The sequence below is a fragment of the Canis lupus genome, chromosome 9, assembly GCF_003254725.2.
Source record: "Canis lupus dingo isolate Sandy chromosome 9, ASM325472v2, whole genome shotgun sequence".
NCBI classification, from domain to species: domain Eukaryota; kingdom Metazoa; phylum Chordata; class Mammalia; order Carnivora; family Canidae; genus Canis; species Canis lupus.
Window position 1 is genome coordinate 15,915,841 of NC_064251.1, and position 22,444 is coordinate 15,938,284.

The 22,444-nt window shown below is 43.8% G+C and overlaps 1 protein-coding gene across 5 annotated transcripts; it reads right to left on the minus strand.

Moving 5' to 3' along the window:
• Window positions 1-849: 849 nt before the first annotated feature.
• METTL2A (methyltransferase 2A, methylcytidine) lies at window positions 850-18,194 on the minus strand. Of its 5 annotated transcripts, none has more exons than XM_025436701.2 (9): window positions 18,036-18,194; window positions 17,739-17,830; window positions 15,651-16,009; window positions 13,157-13,206; window positions 12,776-12,836; window positions 9,743-9,882; window positions 7,956-8,062; window positions 5,851-5,916; window positions 4,461-5,100 (listed from the first exon to the last, which is right to left on the minus strand). In XM_025436701.2, the coding sequence occupies exons 1-9, from the start codon at window positions 18,143-18,145 to the stop codon at window positions 4,946-4,948; spliced, it is 1,140 nt and encodes a 379-aa protein (XP_025292486.1). In that variant the 5' UTR covers window positions 18,146-18,194; the 3' UTR covers window positions 4,461-4,945. The 5 variants fall into 5 exon arrangements, 3 of the variants coding, with proteins under 3 accessions (XP_025292489.1, XP_025292486.1, XP_035576253.1); XM_035720360.2 differs by having other exon boundaries at window positions 17,729-17,830; window positions 18,036-18,174; XR_003131852.3 differs by lacking the exon at window positions 5,851-5,916 and adding an exon at window positions 5,917-6,064 and having other exon boundaries at window positions 4,962-5,100.
• Window positions 18,195-22,444: the final 4,250 nt, after the last annotated feature.

Sequence of the window (22,444 nt, forward strand, 5' to 3'; positions counted from 1 at the left end):
GACCTGAGCCAAAATCAAGAGTTGGACTTTGACTGGCGCCCCAGGATATTTTAAGTTTTATTTTTATTATTATTATTTTTTTGGATATTTTAAGTTTTAGTGAAGAAATCCAAACTCAGGAAAGTGGGGAATGAAGGACTGAATGCAATTTGGGGCTCATGTTGGGGTGAAGATGCCACGCTTGAGCCTTTGGTGAGTCTACTGGCCACCATGTTTCAGGATTCCCAGTCCTCAACCCCCCACATCCGCCAAGCATGGAATTTGACTATGGCTGTTTGCTCTGTAACTTGATCATGCACTGTGTTCCACTGATGGCAGGCAAGATGATGTCCAATCTTGGACCTAGAAATTCACAGAAATAGAGCAGGGTGGCTGTGACGCACCATTTCAGTGTTTTTACCTGCGAAACTTAACAGCCAGTGCTGCTTCTACTTGCTAACCCAGGTTCCCAAATCAACCTGCACACCAAATTAAGCAGCATATAAAACAGCCTGCCACGCATCGATGCAGTTGGGCTCCAAAAATAGCAGCTGAAGCCACAAACCAGAGAACAGACCTTTGTGAGCAGAGTGAAAGAAGCTGTTTGTCCTGAGCTCATCTTTTAAGCCACTGATACAGCTCCCCACTATTACTAAAGTGACATCTTTAGGCAAAGATAGGAATCAATTGGAGGAAAATAGGATGTCCTAATACATCAGCTTTTCCTTTTCCTCTTAAGTTTCTAAGACCCTATTTGCCAACCAGAGCCCAAGAGAGTGCAAACTTACATGAAAGCAAGGCAAAGCATAAATTTGACATAATTAGCAGAGGCCAGGCTCAAGATGAAGAACACAAATGGGACGATGAATCTCTGATAATGAATGAGTTCTTGGGGCACAAATCCACACTCTCCCAGGTTACATCCTGACCCTGTGCACCACCTTCACGACTGTGGCTTTACACCAGCAGGTCCAGTGCACCTCTCTCAAGTTAAACTATTATTCATTTTTCAAGCAACATCGAATTTATCTCCTCAGCCAAATGACTAGTATTGGCAGAGCAGTTTCAGAAACTTGTCCATTAGACTTGAATCTAAACCACACAACTTCCTGAGTAGCTTCACACGTGGAGTTACCTTCCCCGCCAACACAGCACTTTTCTTGCACCAAGAATATCAAGAGATCAGACCTGAAAATACAAAGTACAAACTGGTGGTTGCCAGAAGGGAAGAAGGGTGGGGGGGAAGGACAAAATAAGTGAGGGGGAGGGGGAGGCACAGGCTTCCAGGTATGGAATGGATAAGTTATGGGGATGAAAGGCACTGTGTTGGGAATGTAGTCAATGGTACTATAATAGTGTTGTATGGTGAGACTGCAGCTCCACTGAATATAGCATAACATAGAACTGTTGAATCACTATGTTGTATACCTGAAACTAATGCAACATTGTGTGTTGATTAAAAAAATACCAGAGATGCTGTTGGGAGTCAGAGCCATAGTCTAGACTATATGTTTTTGAGTGGCACACCAAAATCATACTTTAATCTACTTTCACCATGTTTATTTTTAAAGATTTTAATTATTTATTCATGAGAGATACAAAGAGAGAGAGGCAGAGACACACAGGCAGAGGGAGAAGCAGGCCCCATGCAGGGAACCCGACGTGGCACTCGATCCTGGCTCTCTAGGATCACATCCTGGGCTGAAGGCGGCGCTAAACCGCTGAGCCCCCCGGACTGCCCTACCTTCACCATGTTTAATTGTCCTCTGACCATTATTAGAGATTCCAAGGCTAAAAGATTATGTCAAGTCCCTAATGGAGTTTAAGGTAGCATGACAGATAAAAAGTCAGAGAGCAAGGGAAGAGAGCTTAGTAGATGTCAGAGAAGAAAGCAGAGCAGCAGGCAGAAAGAGGTTCATTTTTTATACCTAAAGCCCAAAGCCTAAGCTAGGTGCTTCGAAGATGCTCTTCCTGTTACTTTGAAATGCTTCATGACATACCCTTCCAGTGACTTTTTTTTAGCTTTAAATATATTCAGTATAATGGAAGAAATAGGAATCTCCTTCCCTCCCACTCTTTAAAACTCACTAATAGGGGTGCCTGGTGGCTCAGTTGGTTGGGTGTCTGCCTTTGGCTCGGTCATGATCCTGGAGTCCTGGGATGGAGTTCCACATTGCTCCCTGCTCAGTGAGGAGTCTGCTTCTCCCACTGTTGCCTCCTCCCTGCTCAAGCTCTCCCTCACTCTTTCTCTCAAAAAAAAAAAAAAAAAACCCACACCTCACTAATGAAGCTCAGCAAGGTGGACGTTAGTGCAAGGGCAAAGGGATGGTGGTGGTGGTGGTAGGTTGTTGGACCCCAGGCAGGGTGAGGAGGTTGTCTGTGGGAGGCAGGGAGCTGTGGTGGTAGTGACTTGGAGCAAGGTGTTAGAGCCCAAGAAGTGAGGAGGCCATCCACATGTGAGCGGTAGCAAAGGAGAATGTTATATATGCGGGCATTGGCCTAATGTATTGAAGGTTATGGGAGTTTGGGATTGTTGGAAAGAGATTACAAGTACAGAGAAAAACTAGAATAACAACCAGAAGAAATCTTGTGGTGTTGGATTGGAATTAAAGGCATTAATCTGAATGGATGGTTTTCAAGATCTATGTTTAAGTATAGAAATACAGTTGCAAGTATGCATGTATGTATGTACATATATGCAAATACCTGAAGGCTCCATCCACTGATGGGGGTTGGAAAAAGAACACCCCAAAGCCAATAAGCACACTTAGCTTGGTTTCTAAATACCTTTCTGCACTAAAAGACACCAGAACTCCTTGAGGGATATGGCAGATTGACTGGGGCAAGAAAGTGTATGAGCCTAAACAACCCGTGCTTAAAATGCTCAAAGAATAATGGGGAGTCACGAGTTCACAGAAGCATTTGAAGAGGCCCCCCCCACTGGCCAAATCTGGAGTAATGAGCACCAAAATAATGATAGTATATACAATAATCATTTAATAAAACAGAAGTCTGAGTCCACGTTACATAAATGAATAGAAAAAAGAAAGCTTTCCCTACAGAATGCCAACCAATAATATAGAAAGAATGGAGGGATTAGGAAACCCTCTCAGGCTACCATCATAGCAGTAGTTCAGCCAAGAAACTGCATCACAGATACCAAATTAGGGGCTGGAGTTTGATGAGGAATGGGTTTTTACCCGATTTCAAAGCACAATCCCACAAGATGCTTATTAGTAACTTTTCAGTGGAGAAACCCAGCAGATACCACTTCAGGTAAGTGATCAAGGTTAGCATAATCAGTAACAGGAATTCAAAACATTATCCTGATAGGATGTAACAGGAGGGGCAAAGCTCCACTTGATGTTCCTGCCAGAAATGTGTAACCTGAACCAAATCATGAGAAAGCATCAAGGAACCCAAATTGAGGGACAGCCTGCAAAATAGCCTGGAATCTTCAAATGTCAACGTCATTAAAATAAGCCTGGATTGTTCCAGAGAGCAGGAGATTGAGACATGACTACTAAGTGCAACTTTTCTCTAGTGGTAGATTATTGGGGACGTTGGGAAAATCTGTGGGTGGTAGCGTTTTCATGTTTTTACTCCTGATGGATTTATTTGGTGATACAGAACATATTCAGTTATAGGAATTATACACTAAAATATGTGGGAGTGTTGGGACATAACCTTACAACCCACTCTTAAAAATTACTCAGAAAGGGCAGCCCAGGTGGCTCAGTGGTGTAGCACCATCTTCAGTCCAGGGTGTGAGCCTGGAGGCCCGGGATCGAGTCCCACGTCCGGCTTCCTGTATGGAGCCTGCTTCTCCCTCTGCCTGTGTCTCTGCCTCTCTCTCTCTCATAAATAAATAAATAAAATCTTAAAAAAAAATTACTCAGAAAAAAAAGGACTATTCCTGCAACAGTCTTGGTAATTGGTACTTTTCTTTAATTTGAAATTTTTTAGGGGCACCTGGGTGGCACATTTGGTTAAATATGATTTAATATGATTTTTAATATGATTTCAGCTCAGGTAAAAGTCGTAATTTAAAAAAAGCACAACATAAAGAAAGTAATACTGCCAATGCTCACTTCTATCATTCATTCGGTCATGTGGCTAAAATAAAGTTCTCTCAGTTCCTTTTGTGTCAAACATTTAAGGGCACACACACACACACACATACACACACACACACACAAAAAAAAAAAAGAGAGAGAGAGAGAGAGAGAATTTTGCAAAAATCAAGATCTTTCCCAGGACTCCAGGATCAGGCCCTGGGCTGAAGGCAGTGCTAAACCGCTGAGCCACCTGGGCCACCTTAAAGTAGTATTTTTGAGTCAGGAAAATATCCAAAGAAAGATGATTGTTCTTCATGTGTCTCTCGCTGAACAACACTTTTATTTACCCTTGAATGTATCAACTGCCTTGCTTAGGTATTTGAACTCTGAAATAATTTAATGTAACTCCCAGTCAAATGACACTTTATCATACATAATACTTCTTTATTATGTTCATATATAATAAATTCTTGATGCCTTTAAATTCATGATTCTTAGGAAAGTTAGTTATGATTAATTACAAAATGCCAAGAAAGATTCTTTGAGATCTCAAAGTAAGAAAGAAACTTAAGGAGGAGGAGGTGCCTGGGTAGCTCAGTTGGTTAAGCATCCAGGGTTGATCTCAGGGTTGTGAGTTCAAGCTTGGCAGTGGGCTCCATGCCGGGCACAGAGCCTACAAAAAAAAACCCCAAAACCAAAGCAGCCCAACAACCTTGAGGAAAGTATATACAAAAGGGCTTCACAAATATGAAGGACAATTATTAGAAACTTGATAAAAAGCAACCTGTTCTAGGTTCAATGCTCAAGTCTGAATCCTTGAACTTCCCAACATCAACAAGACACCATTCGTGAATGTTCTTTTTAAAAAAACTCCCAAGAACTCCTATCATGGCAAGAGCAGGTGCCTCTTAGCCAGTGCCGGACAGGAGAGGCTTGCGGTATTTGCACTGAATCCAAACGCGGTACATTGTCAGCTGTTTCCCTCGGTTCACTTGCAATCGGCGATCCACCAGGTTCTGAACCTTTTCCAGTCCAGCAGTAGTGAAAAGTGTATCCAGCTCATCTGGTTTGGGAAAGAGATGTTTATATATTTTCTGCTGAAGAAAAAACATTGCCTACCACTTCCTATGTTGAAAGGGCCACTGTGAGACAGTTTTTATTTATCTATTTTAAATGGCTTTAGCTGGGCTGTTTGTTTATAAGCACAGTAGCAGCTTGGTAATAGCAAATTTGTATTTACACAGAGGAAGCCAAACTATCTGGGAAGGGCAGCTTAGGGTCCAGAGAGAGAGCCTAATAAGTCAGCTGATGGGGGGGTATTTTCCAGAAGGGCTTTATGGACACTTGAAGATGACATGCAAAAATCTACAAAAATGTTAACTTCACAGTCACTTTTTTAGGGGAGAGGTTCTACCACGTTAACTGAAAGCTTAAGAAAGTATGTGACACAATAAAGGGCCCAGGGACGACACTGAACACATGACCAGGGCAAACTGTGGAGAGCAATTCAGGGTTACACCTGGACCCCGGGAGAACCCAGCCTCAGGGTGAAGCCAACTGCATCAAAATCTTGCAAAATGGGGTAGGCTCCCCCAGTTCTGGACAAAGTGACAGGGAGGAAGAGCACACAACAGAAGGGCAAGGTGGAGACCGAAGTGGAGCCTGCTTGGACAATGGGCCCTGGGCCACCAAGGGCAGGAAAAGGCTGCAAAAGGTAGGAGGGGCTCAACAGCTGTATGTCGAGGACACAGAGCAGCACTGCAGCTAGGGTTTTGGGGACCACCGACATATGTAAAGAGGAACGTCTTCCTACCTTGTGTGAAGAAGTAAACTCTAGTACCATCACCTCTCACATAGAAATTTTCAGACAGACACTGACCTGTGGAGCGATGTGATAAAAATCAAACTTGAAAGCACTTCTTTGAATTTCACTGCCAATCAAATGTGCATCATGATACCGATTTCTTAGAGAACAGACTCCTGTCTTGGTTACTGTGGGCGCTTTGTAGGACTCTGTCATTTCCCTCCTACAAAGGAACGGTGCTTTGGAGAGGGGTGGCGTGATCCAATTTCAGACTTAGATCACACATTCTCAGCCTTCTGTTCAAGAGCAGTTTCAGGTTGACAACAGTGTTCTTTCCCCTCCCTCATTAAATAAACACCATGTACTCTTTGTAAAACAAAAATAAATAACTAAAAGCCAGGGACCATAGTGAAACTTACGGAAAGGAAACCTGAGATAGCCACCATGACCATGTCCCATGTCTCTGCACGTGTCCACGCATTCACAATACAACACATCTGCTGTTTCTATCATGGACACTCTCCCTTTAGCTGCCAAGCCCTCTGACATAATGCCAATTCACCAACCCAGTATGTAATCCTTCTACACCTTTGGAATGTCAATATCTTACTTGCTTTGCTTAGTTCTCCCCAGCTACTCTTATATGTGCGATCAAGTTTAAAATACACATCTGCACACTGATTTTCTCATCGGGAATGCAGAATGGAAACCCCTCTAAGACTACTGGTATGGGGTCTACCTCAAGCGGCAGGCAGTGTTACCCTCTCCAGAGGCATTCGTTTTGTTCCCAAGATTTTGGCAACACACATAGTACATGCTAGGTCTTGAGTAACTCCCAAGAGTTAAAAGACTGGGTAGAGAACACCAGTGTGCTTAAAATAAAAAACCCCCAAGCCCCAAACACCACTAACAACTTGTTATTTCTACCAGTAATGGAGAAGTATATCTCCTTCTTTGAACTGGCCAGCAGTAGGTTTAAGAAGTGGTTATCTCACTGTAGGCTTTGTTACCTTGAAGTTTGTTTTTGGCCATTTGGATTTGCCCTTCAGTGAATCAACTCTAAAATTTCCCTTTCCCGTTTTTTTGGGTGGGTTATTGATCTGCTTATCAATTTGCCAACAGGGCCTTGAAGAACACAGATAATAATTAAGTCTTTATCTGTTCCAGGCACCAAAATTTGTCTTTCAATTATTTATTTTATTTATTAAAAGAATTTACTTATTTATTCATGAGACACACACAGAAAGAGGCAGAGATGTAGGAAGAGGGAGGAGAAGCAGGCTCCAGCAGAGAACCCGATGCACAACTCAATCCCAGGACTCTGGATCACGTCCTGAGCCAAAAGCAGACGTTCTACCACTGAGCCACTCAGGTGTCCCATCTTTCAATTTTTTACTTATTTTATTTGTAAAAAGATTTTATTTATTTATTCACAAGAGAAAGAGAGAGAGAGAGAGAGGGAGGGAGGGAGGGAGGGAGGGAGAGGGGCAGGGGCAGAGACACAGTCAGAGGGAGAAGCAGGCTCCATGCAGGGAGCCCAACTTGGGACTCCATCCCAGGTCTTCAGGATCAGGCCCTGGGCTGAAGGCAGCACTAAACCACTGAGCCACCTGGGCTGCCCTCTTTCAATTTTTTAAAGACACCTTTTGGCATGCCACATTTAAAATTATTCATGTAATCAAATCTTTTTCTAAAAGTAGCTATTCTAAAAGTAGCTGTCTTGGTTAAAAGATCTCCCCAATATCTAATTATACAAATCTTCAAAAACATACCACCCTGTCACGTACTAAGTGGCCTTATATATGGAGCTATTAATTCAAGAATTTTTATTCGATTTCACTGATTCATAAGTCTAACAGGATGGCAAAACTTCTTGTTTTGGTTATAGTAGCAAAATGCCATAATTATTCATTTAAAAAATTTATTTTATTTCATTCATTCATTCATTCATTCATTTGACAGAGTGTGTGTGCAAGCAGGGGAGGGGCAGAGGGAGAGAGAGAAGCAAGCCCTCTGCTGAGCAGGGAGCCTGACGTGGGGCTCAATCCCAGTACTCTGAAATCATGACCTGAGCTGAAGACGAATGACTGAGCCACCCAGGTGCCCCAAAATACCTTTTTTAAACCGAAGCTGAGCCATGTCATAGCGGCCATAATCTCGCAGAAGCATCAACCCTCCCGGTTTCAGAAGTCTGCTCAGCCTGTTGATAGCCTTCTGCATCCTGTGGGGCAACAAGGAATGAAGATCAGGTCTCCTTTAAGGACAGGATTCTTTTTCCTTGAAGCATGTCTGTAAAAGCCAGTGGACTTCTTAACCCTGACACACGAACCCTGAAATCTTAGCTCCTCTGCTCCTGCTTCAGTCAGAGTGGGAGCACACACCCAAGCTTCTGCGGTCTGCTCAGGACTGTGGCTTTGACCCACTCCCTTCAGGATGAAGAGGCCTGAGGATAACCTGCTTCTGTTAGAGTGCGCCACTTAAGATACTCTGCATCTGGCTCACTTCGTATTCCTCTTGGGATTATCTCATGGGGAAGCCATCCCTGCCCTGTGCTCCCAGGGCTCTCGGAGCACAGCCCTGAAAACGGAGCACAGCCCTGAAAACTTGCGGTGCAGACTAGCTAGTTAGCTGACTCATCCGCCTGCCCCCCAGGCCTGAGCGCTTTGAAGGCAGAGACTGTATCTTTCCATTTGTTAAGTGAAGATGAAACTTTAAGAACTTACAATTTACATGGTGAGTCAGTATGCAAATGAGTGCCACGGGCAGAGCGCTTTACATTTTGACTGCACTCTGCACACACAAGTGCAGGTTTTAGCTGTACTAACCTCAGAAGTATAAGTGCTACAAAATCTGCTTAAATACAGAATAAAGAGTTTAATGATTTGTTTCAGTCACATCAGTTCTTAAGTTTGTAGCGTTTAAACTTCTACTGATATTTTATCAATCAATGAATCTCTATCCTCCAAACATGGGGCTTGAACTCATGACCCTGAGATCTAGAGTCGCATGCTCTACCAACTGAGCCAGCTGGGTGCCCCAAGATTTCTGCAGTTCTGAAAGTTTAGAACCATGCCCGGCCTTTTGGGCTGGCCTGCACCTGCCTTTATGCACACACACTCATAATACCTTCAGGTCAGATGACTCAGTGCTCTCCTCAAGGAAATGTGGGACAGAGACCATCAATCATTCCCCTAGGTCTCTAGCTGACACTGCTTCCTGAGGACAGTATCTCATTAGGAGAGCTGGCTGCCCACATCTAAGCAACTTTTAACAGTATCTTGCAGGGTTCAGCAAAAGACTTTCCTTTCACCCAAACTTGATTTTATGGAATTCCCCAGTACTGCAGTTTTCTGAAGAGCTTAAACATAAAGGAACATCTGAGTTAAGCTTCACTGTAAATTCTGTGTTGTTAATAAGCCTGATTTACTGAAAGCATTTAAAAAGCCCAAGTGACTGGCTTAGTTGATTGAGTGTGTGGCTCTTGATCTCGGGCTTGTAGGTTTGAGCTTCATGTTGGGTGAAGAGATTACTTAGAAATAGCTTAAAATAAAAAAAACCAATGAGGGGATGGTACCAAACAGCTGTGCACCCACTGTTCTAAAACAGCATGCTGAGATTATCAACAGGGGACGCCCCCACACCCAATAGAGACAGTGCTCCCGTTCCTGGCGGATGTTCAACCACAGCATCGAAAAGCCAACCCACCCGCTGCAATCAACTGGCAGAGGTTTAGAGGCACACAGATTTAGGAAAAGGGCCGAGATACTGCCATCACTCTGATAGAGTGGCTTCCCCCTGCCTATCAGATCACCCTGCTCACTTAGGGTCCAACTCTGGGATCAAGGTCCCTGATCCCAGCTTTGTTTTTGTTACACTATTGGTTAAAGGACCTAAAACTTACTTGTCTGGAACAACCGCTGAAAGAACAAATATAAGGATGATAATATCAAGGCTATCCCTGGGCACTGGGTAACTCTTATCTTCGTCACATAGATCGTGAACAAAGGCAAAGCACCGACAAGGATCATATGCTGAATTTGTCTGCAGACAGTTGAAAGTCACATAGGTTAGAAAATGTTCACACACACACAAAAGAAAATGTTCACACAGCCTTAGGGAAAGCTTATCTTGTGTTAAGTGTAACTGCTACTGCCTGCTGAGGGTTATCATTCTAATCATGAAGGCATGTATTCTTAGTCAAAGGCCCAGAATGTTGAACAATTCCAGGGAGGAGCCTGTGGAATCTAACTGGTATTTTTATGATATTTATTTTTAAAAAGATTATATTATCTCTACACCCAACATGGGGCTCAAACTTATGACCCTGAGTTCAAGAGTCACATGCCCGACCCACTGGGCTAGCCAGGTGCCCCAACTGGTACTTTTAAAATGTAATGTTTGGGATCTCCGGGTGGCTCAGCGGTTTAGTGCCTGCCTTTGGCCCAGGGCGTGATCCTGGAGTCCCGGGATCAAGTCCCACATCAGGCTCCCTGCATGGAGTCTGCTTCTCCCTCTGCCTTTGTCTCTGCCATTCTCTCTCATGAATAAATAAATAAAATCTTAAAAAAAAAAAAAAAAAAAAAAAGAAGATACTCTCTTCTAAAAAATAAATAAATAAATAAAATGTAATGTTTTTGGGGCACCTGGCTGGCTCAGTGGGTAGACCATGTAAGTCTTGATCTCAGGGTCGTAAGTTCAAGCCCACGTTGAACACAGAGCTTACTTAAATTAAAATTTTTTAAGTAAAATGAATGAGGGGCACCTGGGTGGCTCAGTTAGTTAAGCGTCTGATTCCTGATTTTGGCTCAGGTCATGATCTCAGGGTTGTGAGACTGAGTCCCGCATTGGGCTCCATGCTGGGTGTGAACCTACTTAGGATTTTCTCCGTCTCTCTCCCTCTATCCCCACACCCTCCTCTCATGCTCACCCTCTCTTTAAAAAAAAAAAAAAAAAAAAGGAATATTCTTGATTCTTCTATATTTTATTTTTTACTCTGATGTACAGAGTTAGATTTGAAGATTGGAAAGTGATCGGGAAGGTAAGTGACCACAAGAAGAAAAATCTCATCAGGAGACAAAACATACTAACATTTATTTATTTATTTTATTTATTTATTTTTTTAAGATTTTATTTATTCATGATAGTCACAGAGAGAGAGAGAGAGGCAGTGACACAGGCAGAGGGAGAAGCAGGCTCCATACAGGGACCCCGACGTGGGATTCGATCCCGAGTCTCCAGGATCGCGCCTTGGGCCAAAGGCAGGCGCCAAACCGCTGCGTCACCCAGGGATCCCACATACTAACATTTAAAGCATGATTGATTGGGATCCCTGGGTGGCGCAGCGGTTTGGCGCCTGCCTTTGGCCCGGGGCGCGATCCTGGAGGCTCTGGGATCGAATCCCACGTCGGGCTCCCGGTGCATGGAGCCTGCTTCTCCCTCTGCCTGTGTCTCTGCCTCTCTCTCTCTCTGTGTAACTATCATGAATAAATAAATAAAATCTTTAAAAAAAAAAAAAAATAAAATAAAGCATGATTGATTGATTAATGAGAGAGAGGGAGAGGCAGAGACACAGGCAAAGGGAGAAGCAGGCTCCATCCATGCAAGGAGCCCGATGTGGGACTCAATCCCGGGTCTCCAGGATCAGGGCCTGGGCTGAAGGCGGTGCTAAACAGCTAAACTGAGCCACCTGCAGCCCAGGGCCTGATCCTGGAGATCTGGGATCAAGTCCTGCGTCAGGCTTCCTGCAGGGAGCCTGCTTCTCCCTCTGCCTGTGTCTCTGCCTCTCTCTCTCTCTCCGTGTCTCTCATGAATAAATAAAATCTTTAAAACAAAATAAAAAATAAGACAACTCCTGGGGTGCCTGGGTGGCTCAGTCAGTTAAGTGTCTGCCTTCGGCTCAGGTCACAACCTTGGGGTCCTGGGATTGAGCCCTGCATTGGACCTCCTGCTCAGAGGGGAGACTGCTTCTCCCTCTAGCCTTCACCCCACTCGTGTATGCTCTCTGAAATAAATAAAATCCTTAAAAAAACAAAAAAAAAATTAACTAAAGAAAAAAATATAATTAATTAAAAATAAGCCTCAGTATTCACCTGGTCTAGATCTATAAAAGTAATTCACTCCAGAAAGACAAGGAACTTCCAATTCCAGAGCCCCTGTACTATAAGCATTATACATGATTAGACACATTTTAGGGTAATTTCTCTTTCCATATCTCTCTTCCCCAAAAATGACTTTGTTGCTCACTGACCACAGCTAATTAAAACAGAGCAAGTTTTGGATTGGGTCAATCAGACTCTGGGGACTTTGGAAGGACAATAAGTAATTCTGGTGAGGTTCTGAGAATGCCTGAACAAGTGGACTTGTAAGGGGGCAAGCCATGTTGGAGGTCACATGAAAAACTTATTACAGAAAGCTGGTCTGTAGACAAAGGACAAATGGGCTCTGGGCTATGAGAAATAGGAAACCATGAGCTTGAGGGAGGTATTGTGATAGGAAGAAGAGAGGGTGGCAACATCTTATCAGCTTAGCCAACTTGCCTTGGTATCTGCCACTTTTTCAGGGCAGAGTGACAGCCCTGGCTACACTTTATGCCTTTGGGTTCTATGACTGTCTCTTTCATTGGTTGAGTTTGTGTAGATGTTTCTGTGACTTGTAACTCAAAGAACCCTGACTAGAAAAAAAAAATCTCATTTTAATCCATAAAATCTAAGTTTGGAAAGGTCAGGAGACCTAACTAAAGTTCCATAGCTGGCCAGTAACAGGTTCCATGTTCATGTTTGGTTCTTTCCTCTACTCCCAGCTGTTTCAGGAAATCTTTTACTTTCAGACCACATAAGAATAAGAAATTTAAAAAAAAGTGCTAAAAACCTTGAATTTTAGGAAACCATTTCCCCTTTAATCAGTGAAAATTACAGATAGGAGCCATTGCACTTACCTGGACCAGTTCCACAGCTGTGGAAGAAAAATCACAACAGTAAACAAAGAGTCCTGGGTCACTGAAATGAACAGGAAAAACAGTAGCACAATTAAGACTACAAACTGAATTATGTCTGTTCTCTCTCCTGTATAGCAGAATTAAAATATCAAAGGGACCACATATTAACAGTGGAATAGGTTTTGAAGCTCATTAGTTTTCCTGATGACAAAGGTAACTAAGAAATCAAATTCAATCAAATCATTAACGGATAACAGAAATCGACATCTCCTATCCCCAGCATTCCCAATAACCACTATTATCAGTTTGCTGCAGTTTTGAGAAACCACACACCCTTTCTCCTCTTTGCTGTCTTACAGTTTAACTTTACAACACACTTACTTGTTAGTTTGTAAAATCGGAAAGACTGTGTTTCCCACACCACAACCAACCTGCAGACAAAAATGAACTTTTAGTTACAGGATGTTCCAAAGAATTAATTCCCTAGAGCTAGATAAATAATCAACAGTAGATAATCTTGTTTCATTGTATTAGCAGGGAAAGTGCAGAGACCAGAGCTAAACAGCACCCATGACATACCCTGACTTTGATCTCAGGAAGTCTAAAGTGGGGGGAGCCATAAAAGACAAGAGCATGGGCTCTCAGCAGCACAAAGGAGCTGCTGTGGAAAAAAGGGGGCATGAACTGCTTTTACTTTTTGAGTTTTAGCAAATAGTCCTAACGATGAAATTTTTTTTTTTTTTAAGATTTTATTTATTTATTCATGAGAGACACAGAAAGAGAGAGGCAGAGACACAGGCAGAGGGAGAAGGAGGCCCCATGCAGGGAGCCCGATGTGGGACTTGATCCTGGGACAGTGGGATCACACCAAGCCAAAGACAGATGCCCAAATGCTGAGCCACCCAGGCGTCCCCTTTTTTTTTTTCTTATTAATACAGCATTTCTTTGTCTTCCCTTTGTCAAACCCCAAGCCAACCACTTTCCCCAGGCTGCCTGGGGAGGTATAGGGAAAGGAGCATCCAGGGCAGATGGGACATAGAAAGACCTACAGGAGTTGGAGATGGTTCCTTCACAAGGCAAAGAGGATGAGAAGGGTCCTATCAGGAAAAACAACCCCATGGCCTCCTACAGGGCAAAGCCCAGAATGATGTAGAAGAGCTGTTGCTTCAGCGAGGGATTCCTGGCATAACCAAAGATGAGGCTCCCAAACAGTCCCAGTTCCAGCCCCGGAGCTAGGCAGCCCTATTGTGGCAGCCCCAGCCCCAATGAACTTGGCTGCTGTGTCGATGTCCCTTGTAATGGCCTGGGTTCCAAAGCTGTGACTATTAATAAGTGAGGTCAGGGGACATGGGGCTGCCAAGCTGAGGCTCTCATCTATCAGTGTCTCTGGTGGTTTTAGCACCACTGCAGACAGTGATCAGCTCAACAGCTGAGAAGTGCTCCTGACCAAGAAAGAGGTGGAGAAGAACTTTGCATATGTGTCCATTTTAGTGACGAGGGGGTATGACAGAAAGAGCTACTCCCAGTGCAGAGAAGAGAGGACAGATGAAACACTTTCTTACTGAACTGCACTTTATATTTTTTAAAGATTTTATTTATTCATGATAGACATAGAGAGAGAGAGAGAGAGAGGCAGAGACACAAGCAGAGGGAGAAGCAGGCTCCATGCCGGGAGCCCGATGCGGGACTTGATCCCGGGTCTCCAGGATCACGCCCTGAGCCAAAGGCAGGCGCTAAACCACTGAGCCACCCAGGGATCCCTGAACTGCACTTTATTATTGGAAAAATGTGTTTCATAGGCTAAAAAATTCATGAAAAAGGAACCATGGGGGCAGCCCGGGTGGCTCAGCGGTTTAGCACCACCTTCAGCCCAGGGCATGATCCTGGAAACCCAGGATTGAGTCCCACGTCAGGCTCCCTGCATGGAGCCTGTTTCTCCCTTTGCCTGTGTCTCTGCCTCTCTCTCTCTCTCTCTCTCATGAATAAATAAATAAAATCTTAAAAAATAAAAAAGGAACCATGGATTACATTATCCTCAACTGGGTGCTACTAAGAACAGTGACTATTTGGGGTGGTTGGCTCTGCGCTGAGTGCAGAGTCGGCTAGAAATTATCTCCCCTTCCCTCTGCTCCTCCTCCTGCTCTCACAAACTCTCTCCAAAATAAATCTTTAAAAACAAAAAAACCCCCAACCCCCCAAAAAAGACAGTGACCATTTACTAAGGGCTTACTACATGCCAGACACTATTTTTAGCGATATTACATCATTATCTCAATGTATGTAATTCTCATAACTACAAGGCAGAGGTCCTCTTCTGCTTGGGGGTTGGGGGGGGCTATAACAAGGTCAGGCTAGAGTACTCAACCCCAAGGTGAGCTTCCAGTGGAGTGCAGTCACCACTTGTAAATCTGCATCACAGTACCCACCCAGACAACGTTTCCAGGTCTAGCTTTATCTCAGCAACACCATCCAAACTAGGAAGACATGAACTCCCCCATGCCTGAGAAGCAGGCACCAACCCAACTAACCCCTCCCCTCCATCCTATATTACAAGAGAGGTAAAAGAATCTGTCTTTTGACTCGGGACTCTTTTCAGGTGGCAGGTATAGCACGATTCTACAATGTTCAGATACAACAGGATGTTTCCAGGTAACACCTCAGGTAATATCTTTGTTTGCCACACCCACCAGATATCTGGTTTGAATTTAAGACATGTCATTCGTTCAAAAATCGAGGGGTTTCCAAGCCAACATGAGTCAAGTCTAGTCAGCTTCTTCAGACACAATCACTTTTGTGGTCAGCCTCTCTGCACCATCCACATGTACAATACAACAGCCTCATTAACCCCACTATCAGGACAATAAAGGGGAGTTACCTCAAGTATTCTGTAGGTAGCTGAGGACCCAGGGAACTCATCCACACAGATTTCCAGGTGACTGAGTTTCTGAGTTACGTTTTCTTCCACAGGAGGCATCTGCATTTTATGTCCAAGGCTATTTGAAGAACACTTGTGTTGTTCTTCTATTTGTAAGCCAGGTCCATCCTCATTGCTTCTACATTGAGGTACTTTACTCCTCTTGTTCTCTGGGAGCAAATCATTCAAGTGGTTTTGGTTTTGGCTGGGTGCCAACTCTGGGAATTCAGTGAAAAGCCAATGTCTATCTTTGAAAAATCCATTTTCGTGGATTTTGTAGAATTCATTCCAATATTTGTGGGCATTGACCTCATAATCAACTGTAAATATTAAAGAAAGAATTTAAAAAACCATCTCCCAATGTTTATGTGTCCCTGATGTCAAACGTCATCCTGCTTCACTGAATGTAATTTTATACTAAAAGTATCTTCAAGTAGAGCCATAACCTCAGAACTGGAAATCTCTGAGTTCTACCACCTACCCTACATAAATTCCCTCTGTATCTTGCCCTTCTTAGGAGGAACTTTTACCAGGGAACTTACTACCAATTCTCCACCCACGTTTTTGGGTGGCTCTTAGCTATTAGAGAATTCTAACATTAAGGGGGGAAAAAAAAAAAAGAGAGAGAGAGAGAGAAAAAAAATTCTAACATTAAGCAGAAAATCTGTCTCCTGGTCAAAAAGTCCTACTTTCTTAGGGCCATACAGAACAATCTTTTGATTTAAGGGCGGTTATGCAGTTATTTTCACCGCTAAACCTTCTCTTTTACAGGCGAAACGTACCAGGTTCTTCAGTCATTCCCCATGTGAACTCAATGATTATGATACATGCAGCTTTTTTGTTTTATATACACTCCTCTGCCTGTGAGTCTTATCGAAAGTAGAGCTAAGGAATGAATTTAATACTACTAAAAGATCCTAAAAACAGAAATAAGTCTAAAAGGAAAGGAGAAAACAGAGACAAGAGGGAAAAATGTCTTCAGGTGAGAAGAGTTCTGATGAGAGACAACAGGAGAGACTTAAGGGTAGACTGCTTCCATCATAGTTTAAGGCCATCAAGGCAGCCGGCAGTCCCAGACTTCAGTTTTCTGCTCTTTGCCAATACAGGGCTTTGATTAGTGTAGTAGAAGAGAACAAAAATCTAACAAATTGGATTTTAGTTCCACCACTCCTACTACTAACTAACTGCTTACCTCTGGGTAAGGCACTTAATGTCCTGTGGTCCAAGTTTCTTTAACTGTAAAAAGAGGATATTGGACTACATGATTTTCAAAATCCCTTTCAGCTCTAACTTGCCTTGAACTAGTCTCTGTCAAACTATGTCGGGTGAGTATTTTGTAACTGGAATCTTCTAATTGTTACTGTGAACTGTGGGATACCACTCTCCCAATTTCTAGTCCTGCTTTGAATGGTCTTTTAGGACATAGGACCTGCCAGTCCTAGTTTTAGTACTTAGAGATGTTTTGCAGTGAAATCATCCACCTCTCCAGAAAGGGGTCTCTTTGACTTTGGCCAGGCTTACCTACATACACTCCTCTTCACCCAGCTTTCCTTGGACGAAGCCCTAAATCCTCATAGCCATCATCCAAGAAAAAGACATATAATTCACCATAGTTAGCTCCCTCCCCCAACGATATTTAGAATCTGGTCGCTAGAATCTAGCTTCAGTGACATTTCTTTAGCCGGAGTGTAATCACGGGAAGCACAGCCTCTAAGTCGATCACGTGACCACACGGCTGCCACAGGCCAGTCCTATTAATATGGGTCTAGTCGACCTAACTAAAAATGTATCCGCTAGAAAATACATCAGGATACAGTTCCTCCCTCTCGGATAAAGCCAAAATCTAAAGTCCCTCTTTGCCCTAATAAGATTTTGGGTGAAGCCCTTTGCCATCCTTACCCATCCCCTGTCCCTCCCATCCCACCCCCGAGTTCGGTATCAGTCCGGTAACAAAGGCTCTTGGCGGTCTCGGTCTCTGGCCTCTAGGGGAGAGCGTGTCCACTGGCACGCTGGCTGCTGCTACCATTGAGGGTCCACACCTGGGCGCACCTTGCTTCTCCTGGCACACCCGCTGGGTACTGTTCTCCCGGACTTTCCTCTCCGCCGCGGCGGCCTGCTCTTCCGACCACTCCACATTGTCCCTGGGAAAATCAAACGAGCAGCTTAGGGGCCTCACGTTCCAGCTGCGAGCGGGGTGAGTCGCTGGCCCCACAGGGCCTCTCCCGTGGAAGGAGAGCGCCTCGAGCAGGGCAGCGGGACTCGTGGCCGGCGGTCAGGGGCTTCTCAGAGAGCACGGGGCGGCGGGACAGAGGGCGAGCCGCAAGCCGGGAGGGGCAGGGCGGTTACCAGGCATTATGGTGGAAGACGCGCGCCGGATCGCTCAGAAATCTGCTCCCAAACTGCTGCCTCTTCTCGCCGACCGCAGCCAGCGCGCATTCAGGGTAAGGGTCGGCCATGACACCGGAGCCGGATGTGCCTCCCTTTCGGTAACGCGAGAACTTCCTGAGAGTCCACGCCCCCTCCGGAAGTCGCGGGGTCTGGGCGGGAAAAGAGCAAGGCGAGGCGGGGCGGGGCGGCTCTGAAGGGCCCCGCCGGGGTTGGAGCTCGAGCTCCGCCTCTGGGGCGGGGCAGCGCGCTCTGGGGACCCGGCACGTGGCCGCGGAATTGGTCAGAGCCGGCTTTTCCCTCCAACCCGAAAAGGTGCTGGCGAAGGTGCAGGCCGTCAGGAAAGTGGGAGACATTAGGCTTGAGCCCCCTTTCTGTGCTTGGGCCCTCTAACAGGTTCGCTAGTTTCCCTCAAGTTTTTTTTTTTTTTTTTTTTTTTTAAGATTTTATTTATTTATTCACGAAAGACAGGGAGAGAGGCAGAGGCACAGGCAGAGGGAGAAGCAGGCTCCATACCGGGAGCCCGACGTGGGACTCGATCCCGGGACTCCAGGATCACGCCCTGGGCCGAAGGTGGCGCTAAACCGCTGAGCCACCCGGGCGTCCCCATCCCTCAAGTTTTAAGACAGGAAGCGTCTTGAATCACTTTGAGAATTAAGGGTGCGTAGTCTCATGGTAGACCTGATGGCAGAAGAATTTGAGCAAGATTGCAAGCTGGCTGACGAAATAGGGGAGTTTTCCAGCTTTTATAGTCAGCTTTTTATAGTGTGGAAAGCTCTGAAAAAAAAAAAAGTTTCTTTTGGGGAAGGCTATAGAATGAATTCTGAGAACCTGCGGTTAATTTACATAATTTTTTAAAGATAGATTTTTAAAATATTTATTCATGAGAGACACACAGAGAGGCAGAGACATAGGCAGAGAGAGAAGCAGGCTCCATGCAGGAGGCCCAATGTGGGACGATCCTGGGACTTGAAACTAACGCACAACCACTGAGCCAGCACCCAGGCATCCCTTGTTTCTTTCTTTTTTCTTTTTTTTTTAATTTTGTTTTTTAAGATTATTTACTTAGAACGAGGGGGAGGGAGAAGTAGACCCTGAGATCATGACCTGAGCGGACGGCAGATGCTTAACCCACTGAGCCACATGGCGCCCCTATAAGTACATAATCTGTAACCACTTACTTTTTGGAATTACCCATACCCGAGCTTGTTTACACAATCTGCATTGTAATATAATGCACATAGTTTGTTAGATTAATACGTTTTTCAGCCTTCCATTTCTATGTCGATAATTACTATAGATGGATTCTCAAAAGAATCTAGAAGAGGGGATCCCTGGGTGGGCGCGATCCTGGAGACCCGGGATCGAACCCCACGTCGGGCTCCCGGTGCATGGAGCCTGCTTCTCCCTCTGCCTGTGTCTCTGCCTCTCTCTCTCTGTGACTATCATAAATAAATTAAAAAATTTTAAAAAATCTAGAAGAAAGTACCCAGTCGATACAAGGTTAATTGAAAAGAGTTCCAGGGGAGTAACGACTACCATTTGAAAGAAGTTAAGGAAAGGGTTAGTTTTTTAAGTGGAACAGTACTAGCCGGCACACTGGTAACCAGTGATCATTTGTTTTCATTGCAGATTCTTTCCACAGGCAGAAGGGAGCTCTGCGCGATTCTGTAATCTTTCTCAGAAAAGAAATACGAACAAGCCCTAAACCCTCCCTAATCACAAAGAAAAATATGGGAGTGAGTCGAGAAGATAAGATAGTAAAGAACTTGTACTTTATTTGAAAGCACTTCTGCCATGCTCATGGTCTTCTGAAACATTTGAACAAAACCTTTCCAAAAAGCAAGTATATAAGGATTTTTTTTTTCTCAAGGCCAATTGTTTGATACAGTGGTTGCTTTATATTTATTCTTGGCATCTTGTCTCTTCTACATGCTTTTTTCTTCTTACACCAAAAGCTGTTAATGCTCCCAGTCAACAGCCCCACTGCATATTTCCTCACATAGCATTCACTCTGTTTTCACTTGAAATCACTATATTAGTTCCAATAATCAGTCATTTAAAATGTCAAACAACTTGGGCCCTTTTGACAAAATGTGGTAAAAGTATCCTAAACCTAACTTCTTTAGAATTGGTTGGTTGACCTGTAAAACTTATTGTTCTCTGAATTTTGAAACACTCAAAAGCATTTTTCTGAAGAAATTTGGAAGACATGGCTGTTGAGTCCTTTTTGTATCAGACTATATACTGAACTGTATCTTCAGCAATACTTCTCAGGGGACCTATGGGGTCCCTCTGCTGGTGAGCTGCAGGAGCTCTTCTAGCTGGGTGGCATGGGTTCAAAGCCTGGAAAGGTTAAGAACACTCAGACTGAATTATGGCCTTGGGCGTCAACCTGGGACATGGGTAGTTAATTATTTCATGCTTTCCTTTGAGTTCCAATCAGTGGAAATACTGGTCTGTGTAAGCATGTGTTCTGGAACTGAAAGGTGGGGAAGGGTGTCCTAATTTGTTCTCCTTAAAGTTTCACAGAACATGTAGCAGCCCTAGATAATTAAGCTGGTTTAACAACTTTAAACAGACTTTGTGGTTCTTTTCTCATTGCAAAATAAATACATGTTTATTGTAGAGCATTTAGACAAAAAAAAAAAAAAGAAACTACCCCATTCCATCCTTAATTTAACCCATTAAACTCTTTGACTTGTATCCTTCCACTCTCTTTTTTCTAATTTATTTATAGAAGTCACTTTTAAGTTAAAATAGTTTTAGAACTGCTTTCTGCCTTCTTTTTTCACAGCTTCATTGAGGTATAGTTTACATACAATTAAATTCATCCATTATAAGTGTACAGTTTGACAGATTTTCATTAAAAAATCTATACTTGTGCAACTACCACCATAATTAGGTTCTAAAACAACCCCTTAAAGTTTTCTCATGGCTCTGAGCAGTTGTAGTCTGTTTTTTTTTTTATTTTTAATCTTTTTAAAAATTTTTATTTATTTATGATAGTCAGAGAGAGAGAGAGGCAGAGACATAGGCAGAGGGAGAAGCAGGCTCCATGCACCGGGAGCCCGACGTGGGACTCGATCCCAGGTCTCCAGGATCACACCCTGGGCCAAAGGCAGGCGCCAAACCTCTGTGCCACCCAGGGATCCCTGTAGTCTGTTTTATAACTTGATAATACCTTGTGAATATCATTCTTTTGCTTGAATGTTCTCTCTCTCTTTTTTAATTTATTTATTCAGAGAGAGAGAGAGAGAGAGAGAGGCAGAGACACAGGCAGAGGGAGAAGCTGGCTCCATGCAGGAAGCCCAACGTGGGACTCGATCCCAGGTCTCCAGGATCACACCCCTGGCTGCAGGCAGCGCTAAACCACTGTGCCACCGGGGCTGCCCTCTCTTTTTTTTTTTGGAATGTTCTTTTCTAACATTGTTTTAATGACCCTGGTATTGTTTAATAGAGCTGTATCATGATTTACTGGCCATTTAAGCTACTTTAAGTTTCTTACTATTATAAATCCAACATGATAAACATCTTTATAACTAAATCATTTTTTTAAAGATTTTATTTATTAATGAGACACAGAGAGAGAGAGAGAGAGTGAGAGAGTGGCAGAGAGAGAAGCAGGCTCCATGCAGGGAACCTGATGTGGGACTCCATCCCGGGTCTCTGGGATCAGGCCCTGGGCTGAAGGCGGTGCTAAACTGCTGGGCCAGCCGGGATTCCCTAACTAAATGATTTGTATATTCACGATTGCTTCTTTAGAAATAATTTCTAGAAGTGGAAGTACTGAGTCAGTGGTTATAATTAGCTGCATTACTCAGCTGTAAGGTCAGGGCATTTTATCTGTTCATTCATTGTTATATATCCAGGTCCTAGAATAGGGGCCAGCATGCAGTATGCAACTCAATAAATAATTGTTGAATGAATGGCTGAATACCTGTTGCTAAACTGTATTCCATCTGCAAGATGCCAGTTTCTACTGTCAACCACAGTGTGGGACAGATTGATAGACCATATTTCTGTACATTTTAGAATTTCCAGGACAGAAAAATATTCTGTCCTGTTGTCCTATTGATTCAAGAAAATATTCCAGGAATTTGAATATTTTGGCATCGAAATTACAGCTCTTAGATTGCCATTACAGTCATAACCATATCAAAAAAAATCTGTCAAACCATAAAACTTGTTTTTGAGGTAGGAACATGGTGACTTATCTATAAGATTCTTTTTTTAAAAAATATTTTATTTATTTGAGACAGAGCGAGTGAGAGAGAGCATGAGCAGGCCAAGGGGCAGAGGGAGAGGGAAAAGCAGACTCCTCGCCAATCAGGGAGCCTGACACCAGGCTCAGTCCCAGGACCCCGGGA